Source organism: Pteropus alecto, unplaced genomic scaffold, assembly GCF_000325575.1.
Source record: "Pteropus alecto unplaced genomic scaffold, ASM32557v1 scaffold40, whole genome shotgun sequence".
NCBI lineage: Eukaryota > Metazoa > Chordata > Mammalia > Chiroptera > Pteropodidae > Pteropus > Pteropus alecto.
Genome location: NW_006431919.1, coordinates 19,330,188 through 19,341,653, shown reverse-complemented (window position 1 = coordinate 19,341,653; position 11,466 = coordinate 19,330,188). Strand labels below are relative to the sequence as shown.

Here is an 11,466-nt window from a genome sequence, read left to right as displayed (position 1 = left end):
GAGGTGAGGTTGGGCGCGGGAGAATGGTAGGAGTGACCTGCGGCTGTCGTGGGGCCCCTGTCATAGAGAGCGGAGCCCCTTCGACGATGACAGAGCCCCCTGTTGGGAACCTCGGTAGCAGAGTAAGGGTCGAAAACCAGAAAGGAGGAGGAAGGCCAGGGAGGGCAAAAGAGCAAGGGCCCTGATGTGGAACCCCGCCTCAGGTGTTCCCAGCGATAGGGGAGGAAGGGAGGGGGGATATCGGGAAGAATTTTGGGGAAGAGGCTTGGAAGGACTGGACTTTTCTTTCTCATCGACATTTTTGTTGGTCACAAGATACCTTGGTTTGAATAAGGTTAAGAAGTTACACGTGGAGGCAGGTACATACGTGTGAAGTGACATCTGGATTCTGTTCTTTCAGGTCAAAGAAAACAATTATCGGGGACACGGGGATAGTGTGGACCAGCTTTGTTGGCATCCGAGTAATCCTGACCTCTTTGTCACTGCATCTGGAGACAAAACTATCCGCATCTGGGATGTGAGGACTACCAAATGCATTGCTACTGTCAACACCAAAGGTGACTTCAGAGAGAGACAATAGGAAGATAAGCTACTTATACTCATTCGACGTACATTTCCCGAATATCTTTTCTGGGCTTGGCCTTGTGCTAGTTATGGGACATCCTGAGCCGAATAGACAGTCTCCAGCTCCAAGGACCTCACAGTTTAGTGCAGAGAGTGAGACATATACATAAAAATATAACGTGGCGTGGTTCATTTTATAGCGGAGATGTGCTTAAGGTGGATCCCCAGAATGGAAATGCTTAAGGCTGCCCTAAGGGAGGCAGGGAGGGCCTCATAGAATTTTAGTGAACTCTTAGAGTAGCCATAGGAGTTTAGTGGTCAGGGTACGGTGCGGGTGGAGAGCAGTTTTAAGGGTGAACGGCATGGAGCGTTTGGGAAACTGCTGATTGGAAGAAGGCTGGGGCTTGATGGCCTTGGTGGTCTGGGAGAAAGTGACCTACAAGTCGTGCAGTACATTTATAGGCTGCTCTTCACCAGGTATTGCCCTGTAAACCTTGAAGTCATTTGTCATATTTTCTTGACTAAGATGCCGTTGATTATAATTTGCAATATTTTAAGTGCTGTTAGAAAAGAAAGCTTCTGGATAACCATGTACGCCAAAAATTTCGAGATGGGTTTGAAGATGCATTATAGATGATAAAATATGAAAATATGTACATCTTAGAGTCAGTTAAGTTGATGAGATTTTTAATCAATGCGTTCGGTGTGAGCCACTGGACTTTGGTGACAAGACTTGTATCTGTGGGTGGAATGACGCAGTACTTTCCCTGGGTATGCAGTGCAGGATGCATGAGTGATTTAGGTGGTTTATGGATAAACATATACATAAAAACGGTTATGTATATGTTTTAATGTCTATTAGACAAAAACGGGCTCATAGAATTTATTGAAAAACTGAAGCTAATTTATTTAAGTAATTTTTTGAGTCAATTTGAAGAAAACTGTTCAATAAAGAAAATTACAGCTGTTACGTGAATAGGACACAAATTGTGAAAGTGGCATGTGAATGACTAGAGTTTGGGAAATGCTGGTGTGAGAGACCGAGTAAGACTTGGAGCCAAATCTAGGTTTAGAGCTTGGCTTTGTTGCTTCAGAGCTTTGCCGTTTGGCTCATTTCTCTTTCATTTCTTCATCTGTAAAATGGGGATAATAAAGCGATAATAATAGAGTATTGTGAGGACCAATTGGGGAAATCTGTAGATTAATGTTCTGGACTCAGTTGATCTTTCGCTGGTAGTTGCCTTCGCTGACCAGGACATTATTGAATGAGCTCTGAACATAGCTCTGGTCTTCTTTGCAGGATAACAAAAGAAACTTCTGGAGGATAATGGGCAAACAGATTATCTTATTGATCGTATCTGGTTTCCTAGGGGAGAACATTAATATTTGCTGGAGTCCCGATGGGCAGACCATCGCTGTTGGCAACAAGGATGATGTGGTGACTTTTATTGATGCCAAGACACACCGTTCCAAAGCAGAGGAACAGTTCAAGTTCGAGGTCAATGAAATCTCCTGGAACAATGACAATAACATGTTCTTCCTGACAAATGGCAATGGTTGTATCAACATCCTCAGGTGAGGAGGTCCTAGCTTAGAGGACTGTCATATCTTTAACAGCTGGGTACTGTGGGGGATACAGAGATGAATTAGATGTTAGTCTATCTTGAAGGAGCTTAAAGGACAGACAATAATAACCCTAACTTCTGCTGAGCACTTTTGAGCCAGGCGCCTTATATTTTGCTGAGTCCTCACAGAAATTTTAGGGGATTCATGATGTGCTTCCCTTTGGATAAGTAGGGATCTGGGATTCAGAGAGGTTAAGTAACTAGTCAGCAGGTGAGCACTAGAACTGGATTCACCTTGAATTATAGCTGACTTGTACCCTTAAAGTCTCAGCTTAAATATTACATTCCCTCCAGGGAAGCCATCCCCCAGGTTAGAGGCTTATGTTACGTGCTTCCTTTGGAAGCATTCCTCATTTTATATTGTAATTGCATACTTACTTGTCTATATTTTCAATTAAATTTAAATTCCATGAGGGTGGGGACTGTGTTAACTTGTTACTGTTTAATTCCTAGTGCCTAGCCCAGTACCTGTAAATATGTACTCTAATGAATGAAATTGTGGAATTGAAATTCAGGTCTTCTGGTTCTATTTTTTATACTATCCTGGGTGAGCAATGGAAAGCAGAGTAAAATAGGTTTTATTTTAGAAAAGCTGGAAGTTCGCTGTGGAATCCTAAGGAAAGAAACTTTTTGACTGTGGGAGTTGGAAGTTGAAGGAGGCAGCTTCTGAGCTTGACCTTGAAAGATGAGTAGAATTTTAAGAATCAGAAAACTGCACAATTGATAAAACAAGCGTGAAGGAGCACGATTTATTTGGAGAGTAGTTGGTAGATCAGGGTTGCTGGGAGAGGTGGCGGTTAAGGTTTCTAAAGAGGGGGCCTGGAAATGGGAAGATAAAGTTGAAATATAATTTGGGATCAGCTTATGAAAGGCCTGGAATTCTGTGCTTAGCAACTTGAATTTTATTCTGTGGGCAGTGGGGTTTCTATAACTTCCTTTTAAAGCCTTTTTTATTAGAAAATAAAACAAATGTATAGTTTAATAAATAGTTATATGTATAACACTTGTGTAACCCCACCTAGGTCAAGTAATAGTACTTAGCTGGCCACCCAGAAGTCATTCCTTGAGCTTTATCTGAATTATAACTCCCTTCCTTCAAAAGTAAACACTATTTTGATTTTTAGAGGATTTCTTTATAGTTTTAGCTACTAAGTGAGTATCTCTAGATACTCTAGTTTTGCCTTTGTAAAAAAAAAAAAGTGATATGTGTTTAAAGTCTCTTAAACTATAGAGTCCTCTCCTTTCTTTTATTTATACCTTAGCTGTTGAAAAACTAGACTATTAACCTGTAGAGATTCTCCCAATCTGGATTTTGCTGATTCTATATGCCTATTTATTTGTCGGAATGTAAGGAACACTTCTTCTCGTCTACTGTTTGGTACCCAGGAATATAGTTCACTTAGGAAGAGCAGGATAAATTCTTGATTTTTTCCCTTTATCATCAGATAATGAATTAGTTCCTTATCACCTTCAAAGATGACCAACTCGTTCCTTTTTTTTCTTTTTGAAGAATTCATTATGGACTCATCTATTTAAGCATGGTAGATGTGTTTTGATCTATTATAATTATTATCCTTATTGAAGCTCAAATTATCCCATCATTGGCCAGTGGAAGCCTCTTCAAATTGATTCCTGAGTCTTTTTTTTTTTTGGCATAATCCTAGTAGTCTTTAGTTTCTTACTCTGGTGTGACAGCATGTTTCAGCTTCATGTTGTACATTTCCTGCCCCAAACCTTTAACCAGAAAATTCTCTGTAAATCTCTGGGTTTTTTTTTACTGGGAAATAATACTGGCGATAAGAATGTCCATACCGTTGGGTTGGTCATTGTTTCTAGACGTTTCTAGTGGACAGAGCTGGGAAATACATGTATTTTTAAAAATAAGCTACCTTGTGAATTCATACGGATAACTTCCAATTAAAATTCAGGACTACAGCCTGATCTCAGAAGCTAAGCAGGGTTGGGCCTGGCTATTACTTGGATAGGCGACCACCTAGGAAGACCAGGTGCTATAGGTGTAAAAAATAAAAAATAAGGGATTGTAAGCTGACAAGGTCCTTGCAATCTGTGAGGTCAACCAAGGGTTGCCTCGCCTAAAAAAAAAAACATTCAGGACTACAGCAATTTTACTAAACTTCTTCTATATTGTGAATATCTCTTTCCTTCCAAACCAAGTATTCTGGTTTTCAAAGATGCATGGGTTTATGGAATTAGAATATCTCATGGTTATTACCTTTATTCCATGTTACACGTACAGTTTTCACAGAATAACTACCACCACCAGCACCACCACCAGCACCAATGTAATTACTTAAAATAGTAAGTTTTGCTCTTAGTGTCTTTTCCTCATTCTTTCTCCATTTAAAACAATAGTAATACTGTATATTGTCAGAGTTTACAGCCGTTCCATTTTATACCTTTCCTTTTAACCTCGCGAAGTTTATACAAGAAACTATATGCACTGCTCATCACCAGCCCTGTGCTGATAAGTCTGTAGACATTTTGGTAGTCAAAACTCATTCCCTAGATTCCTCAGGAAGGGTTCATGAGAACAGTATTCCTTGAGTTCATACTTATTATAACTTACATACTTACACAACTTATAGGTGCTTTATTATATTGTACTTATTACTTGAGCCCCTTTAATTTGCTAGATATAAAAATCCTCGATTTATATTTTTTTGGCTCGTGTATTTTAAATATGTTATTCTAACTTCTTTTGGCATAAAGTGTTACTGTCAAAGTTAATGATAATCTAATTTTCTTTAAATCTAGTATTTTACTGCTGAGTGTTTTCATGTCTTTGTTCATATTCTTAGGCGTATAGTGTGGTGTTTCAGTATGTTGTTTGAAATCTTTATTTCAGGAAACTTTTCTCGAATGACAGTCTTTTTTGTTTTGTTTTGTTTTACTTCGATTTTCGTTAGTGTCTCCTATTATTGTTTTAGCACCACAGTCCTCTTCCCACAGTTTGATTGCTGTCGGTCTTGTTTCTCAGCTACCCAGAGCTGAAGCCGGTGCAGTCCATCAATGCCCATCCTTCTAACTGCATCTGCATCAAGTTCGATCCCATGGGGAAGTACTTTGCCACAGGAAGTGCAGATGCTTTGGTCAGCCTCTGGGATGTGGATGAATTAGTGTGTGTTCGGTGCTTTTCCAGGTAAGCGACTCTGCCAGCACTTTCGTTGTTGGGAAAATTTACTTCATTTGGGGTGAAATCGTGCCCTCTTATTGGGTAATTCTAATGTCTCCTCTGTCTCCTGCGTGTTACAGGCTGGATTGGCCTGTGAGGACCCTCAGTTTTAGCCACGATGGGAAAATGCTAGCGTCAGCATCGGAAGATCATTTTATTGACATTGCTGAAGTAGAGACAGGTAACTAAAACCCTCCCTACTTTACCGAGAATCTTCTTTCAGCTCTGGTCATCGGGACTTTTCTCATCTGTGTTCTCATCTCTGCTTGTTACTACTTCACCAGCATTAGTATAAATGAATTTGTCTTCATAATACGACTGTTATAGTCAGGTAATGAGGGAGCAGAGGGCAGAGACAGAAGCAGGTCTGAAGGAAAGTGATTTAGGAAAATATTTTGCATTTCGTTAACTTTTAATTCTTTCATTATAATGAAAAATTTAAAACATAGAAAGTAGAAAGAAAAAAGTGTCAGCTATGGTCCCACCATCTAAGTACAACCTCTTTTTAGCATTGTGATCTATTTATTTTTTACCTTTTGCCTGTATGTGAAAAAATACATAAATATAAAATACATATATAAAATATATATATAAAATTTAAGTAGATATGATTTGCTTTAAAAGCAACAAAACTTGCAAATAGAAAAATGGGAGGAGAGTATTCATTTTACAAAAGAATTTCCTCAGATTTTTGTTAAGTGTAGCTGTATTTTTGAAAATACGTGATACTTTAGTAAAAATTCAAACTGTATAGAAAACATCAAAGAAGTAAAAAACTTGAAATTCCACAATTTAAAGAATGCCGGTTTTGATAACATTGTGATGAGAAGGGTCCAGCCATCCCGACACGCGGCTCCTGTGTGTCACCCTCGTTCCTGTGATTCTGGGCTGCACGCCTGCTGCTCTGGGCCACCCGCCCCACCCGTAGTGTGACAGCTTCTTACACGGTGGCAGCTGCTGAGCTTGCTGCCACTTTTAATGGGGTTAGAATTCCATTGACTGTACCAGTATATACTTAAGTATATCCTATTGCGTGGCTTCTGATTTTTGCACCATTATAAGTAGTGCTTTGATGAGTTTCCTTTCCGTACTTCATTTTACTTGTGTGGTCATCGTTTTGGGTAAAGCATTGACGTGGGATTGCTGAGCCCAAGGCGAAGGGCTAAACCAGCGTACGGAATGGTTACTGCAGCGTTTGCTTCCAGCAGCAGTGCGAGCATAGACGGTTTGTCCCATTCCATCTCGTGCAGGTTTCTTTTTATTTTCTGTCTTACCTAATGCATGTAAACTATGGTTTAATTCACATGTAGTCTCTCAGGAGTATATCAGATATGGCCGAATTACTTTCTCTAAATAGTTTAGATAAATACATTATTTCATGTAATTTTTAAAAAGTTTACTTTTCAGTTATAATCAACATACAGTATTGTTTAGACAAATACTGGGTTTAAAATTTTTTTCTCTATAACCTAGGTTAAAAATTAAAAGCCAGATGATTATTAAAGCTCAATAATATACAGCATTGTTTTATACATAAATGGGAAACAGTCTAAATTTACATTTTAATGGACTAATGAAATAAGTTGTGATACATCCATGTTGCAGTGTGCCAGGACAAAGACATAGTTCTGTACATGCTGAATGGGAGGTGCACAAGGCATGATGCTGAATGAGTGAGGCAGGTAGCCAGTCGTGTATGCGATGTGCTCCCATTTAGGTAAAGAAACTAAAGTGAAATTGGTAGAAAAACATTTGGAAGAATTTATATCAGACTTATAAGATTGGGGGGAAGACTGCAGTAGGGAAAAAGAATAACTTTAAATGATCAATTATTACTAAAACCAATTAAACAAAATTAAAAATTCAGTTCCTCAGTTGCCCTAGGCACATTTCAAGGACTCAGTAGCCCGAGGTGGTCAGTGGGAACTGTATCGGATAGTGCAAATACAGAACGTTTCTGTCACAGATGAGTCTGTGGTACAGTGCTGCTGTACTCTTGACCTGTTTGAATTTTATGCATGTCTTCACGTGGTGGTTTGTAAAATAAGAGTCATACGTGTTTATTATAGAAAATTTGGAAAATGCTTACAAATACACAGGCACACACAGGTCCATAAGTTAGAGACGATCATTGCTACCATTTTAGTGTATTTCGTTCCATTTTTTTCCTCCTGCAAATAACATATACACACACATACACATATACGTCGTTGAATCATATATTAGATACAATTTTGTACTCTGTAAGAATTCATTACATATTCCTGATAGCACATATAACAGAACCTCATTTTAATACAGTCCGTGTAATTTTCAGCTGTTCGAACACACCCATGCATGTCGTATAAGTCTGTTGCAGCTTCTATGGTCTGCAATGGCAATGTCATTCTCACATAGGACTCTGTTTATCATTCAAAGGTTAAACTTTCTAATAAGATGTTAAGTTTTATGAAGCAACATAGTTTTTTGGGAAACATTTTAGGCCTCTTTATGTCTGCTCTGGTTTTCTTGAACCGTGTAAATCTGTCGACCGATCCCATAACGAGTGGCACGGAGCTAAAGGCCTAGAACTGAAAGAGAAGCAGCACGCTCCGCCGCCATCCTTCGCGCCACTCGGGACTTTGCTCACACACAGAGCTAGAGGCTGCCAGACCCTTGCGCCACGAAGAGTGGTTTCCTGTCCCCGAATTTCTTCAAAAGCAAAAAACCCCTCTCCCCTCTCCCTCCCCCACCCTCTCTCTACACACAGACGCACGCGCATCATATACGTTCACATACCATAGCTGACTAGTTTGAAATATATAATTGAGTGTATCCTGCATTTTTAAATTGGCACCAAACTGTAAATGTTTTACTACATTAATCTTAACCCTAAGGCTGAAAATAAGTTACGCAGGACTAAAGGAATAGTAGCTTTAGAAGATCGTGTTTAACTTCAGCAAGGGGGAGGCATAAAATATTGGGAATAAGCACAGATTACTCTTATTACAGGGCATTGAGGATTAGTGGGTAGATCTGTGGCTTTAGAAACATACTTCATGTATTGACGTTTTTGCTTCCTTGAGGTGTGACTTACCTTTTAAGTCACCCGTTTCTTTGTAAAATTGGATTTAAAATCATTGCCTGTCTTGCTGGGTTGTCATTATACTTTATGGAAATAAATGTATGTGATATAGCCCATCTGATTCATAGGGGGTGCACAGTAGACATCAGCTGCTGTTTACTGTTTTTCCAGGGAGTGTAGAAGAGGGGTTCAAAGCATAGGCTCCTAAGTTAACTGGCCCAAATTGAGGTCCTGCTCCGCTGCCTGCTGGCTTATAACGTCTCTGCGCTTCAGTGTTCTCTGTCGAAAGGGGGAGAGGGGTGGAGGGTGATCGTTCCTGTCTCATGGGGCTCCTAAGTGGGTTAAAGGAGTTAATATAGCTAAGTACTTAATGAGTGTGGTCTCTTATTATTCATGTATTGATTCGTTTCTCTATATTGATTTTTATAGGAGACAAGCTATGGGAGGTGCAGTGTGAGTCCCCGACCTTCACTGTGGCTTGGCACCCCAAAAGGCCTCTGCTGGCATTTGCCTGTGATGACAAAGATGGCAAATATGACAGTAGTCGGGAAACAGGAACTGTGAAGCTGTTTGGGCTTCCTAATGACTCCTGATGGGAGGGCCTGACGGGGGCAGTGGGGATGGGGGGTGGCTGGCTTCCTCTGTGCGATTAGCTCTGTCTGTTCTCTTGAATTGGTGGGCACCTACAGTGTCTGTAAATTGGTATAAATTATAAGTCGTCTGTCAGATCGCGCTCCTGTTTGTTTTGTTAGCTGCTCCCATTCTAACCCCCACATGCGGGCATTGCAGTGTGGGTGGTAACAGCAGCATGCCTCGGCCTCTGGGGACCTCCTGTCTTCCTGCCTGGGGTGTAAGGGGACGTCGTTGGGCTTGCCTCTGCTTGGACAGTACCTAGTTTGGAGGGGTGGGTGAAGACGGGTGAGTTGGGGTTGGAGATTTTTTAATAATTAAAAAAGGAATATATGTCATTTTGAGAATGAGCATTTAATAAAACTGACTTTTATTATGAGACTGCAGGATTTTGAAATTATGGTATGTTCTTATAGGGCGATGTTGCAGTTTTGCATTTTTAAAAAATCTCAAATGGAATATAAAGGTAATTCTGTCATTTGCTGTCCTAACACAAGAACTCTGGAATGCAGGGGTAAGGTGTGAAGGGCGTTGGCAGTGGCAGTCCTTTAAATCATCAGTCGTTTACATGTATGTGTACGTTTACCTCGCCTCATTCTGCAAAGGATTTGTAGATAACACATTTACGATAAACACGGGAAAGTAGTAAAATATAAACAGCTGCAAAATCAGGATGAGAAATACAAATTAGGATAGAAATTCAAGCCTGGGGAAATTAATATAGAAATGCGGAAGGAATAAGAACCTAATTAAATGGCTGAACTAAAATATTGACTGTACTCCCCGGTGGCAGAGTGAAGAAGGGGACAAGTCGGCTGAGTCTTATTAAAAAGCAGAGCACGCGCCAGCAGAGCAGTGCTTTTCTTAGCCCTTCCCTCCGAAAGAATGGCTCACGCGGGGGCTCATTCTTGTGAGCAGTGTCTTGATTTTTATTGTATTTTAATGTATTTCAGCATAAAAAAATAGGAATACACCTTACTAAGGGATGTTTGTAGAAAATTTTAGAAAAAGCAGGTAAGCAAAGAAATCATTCCTAGCACCGAGAGATCAACTACCATTAGCATTTTAGTGTATATCCTTCTGGGAACTTTCTTGTGTTCATATTTACACATTAGAGCGTGTTTATAGTAACCTCGAAGGGCAGACATATCAAGTGTGACAAGATCAATCATGCAAGGGCTTGGCACCTCGCTGGCCAGTGTTGGGAGCAGTAAGTCTTAGGCATTTTGGTTACGGAACACTCCGTGTGTGTCTGTCTGGTGCTGTGATGAGCACTTTACGTCAGCCGTTACTCAGTTCCACCATATCCTTTTGACGTTGGGTATTGTCTCCGTTTTCCTGCCTCAGAAAGTGTAACTCCGTGTTGCTTGTTAAGTGACAATGTTCAGATCTAGGTGCTTTTTGTTGCAATGGCTATTCTGTTTCCGTTTGCTCTTCCCATTTTATAGATGAGTAAACCATGGCTCTGAGCAGTGGACTCTCGGCTCAGGTGAGTGTCTGATGAATTGAGCCCGGTTTTCAGGCCGAGTAGGATTTCCTCCAGCCCCCAGAACAGCCTTTGCCCCACCTTTTTTGAGAAATGGGCTTTTCATTTGCAAACCAACATGCCACCTCCTAATGTCAGAAGCCCAGTGTTCATGTCACTGGGAGTTAACTTTGGTGCATTGTTTCTTGTTTCTCAATTACTTGTCATTCCCGTGGTTGTTGCCATGTTTATATACCCGCCTTAGCATTGGGACCAGATGCGAAAGGTTTTGGTATTTGACCCACCTCCTCCCATTCCTGTGGACTTTTTCTCTGGATCTGTGCAAAGTGGTGATTCATGCCACCTAAATGAGAGATTTGTTGCTTTCAGCTAGCGGAACACTTGTAGCAACAGGAAAACACGTCCATGAGGAGCTCCAGCTTGTGGCGGCATTCGCTGACTCAGGGTCTGGCTGACGTCTCTGTGTTTTGGCTTCAGAGTCCTGGAGAAATGACACGAGTTGTCCCAGACCTGGGACCCTGTGGTCTGAGCGAGTTTTCTAGTTCAGAGCAGGAAGGATGCCATTCAGAATCACACGTGGCTATTTACTATTGGGTAAGTCTAGGCATGTCATACAGTCACAGCCCCAAACACTAGTGAGACAGAAGTGGGCGGTGAGGCCAGCTCTGATCTAGACTTCAGGTGGCAGGGAAAGTCAGATTTGCAGTGCCAGCGACCCATTTCTGCATTGACCAGAGTTATAAGACAGGCTAAGACTTAGGCAGGTAAGAAAGATACGATATCTCTTGCTGAGATCCTGGATTCTCTGTGTCTTGAGATCCAGGGAAGGATGGACCCCGCCAAATGGTAAGCTTGTGTGAGGTGTGTGTGCCTTGAGGGTGTTCCGTGCGCCCTAACCTGTGTT

The 11,466-nt window shown here is 40.8% G+C and overlaps 1 protein-coding gene across 1 annotated transcript; it reads left to right on the top strand.

Annotated features, from left to right (window-relative positions):
• The first annotated feature begins 391 nt into the window (after positions 1 to 391).
• On the top strand, positions 392 to 9,458 carry THOC3 (THO complex 3). Its single transcript, XM_025043147.1, has 5 exons — positions 392 to 557; positions 1,935 to 2,139; positions 5,188 to 5,349; positions 5,463 to 5,563; positions 8,876 to 9,458. The coding sequence occupies exons 2-5, from the start codon at positions 2,096 to 2,098 to the stop codon at positions 9,037 to 9,039; spliced, it is 471 nt and encodes a 156-aa protein (XP_024898915.1). The 5' UTR covers positions 392 to 557; positions 1,935 to 2,095; the 3' UTR covers positions 9,040 to 9,458.
• The last annotated feature ends 2,008 nt before the right edge of the window (positions 9,459 to 11,466 follow it).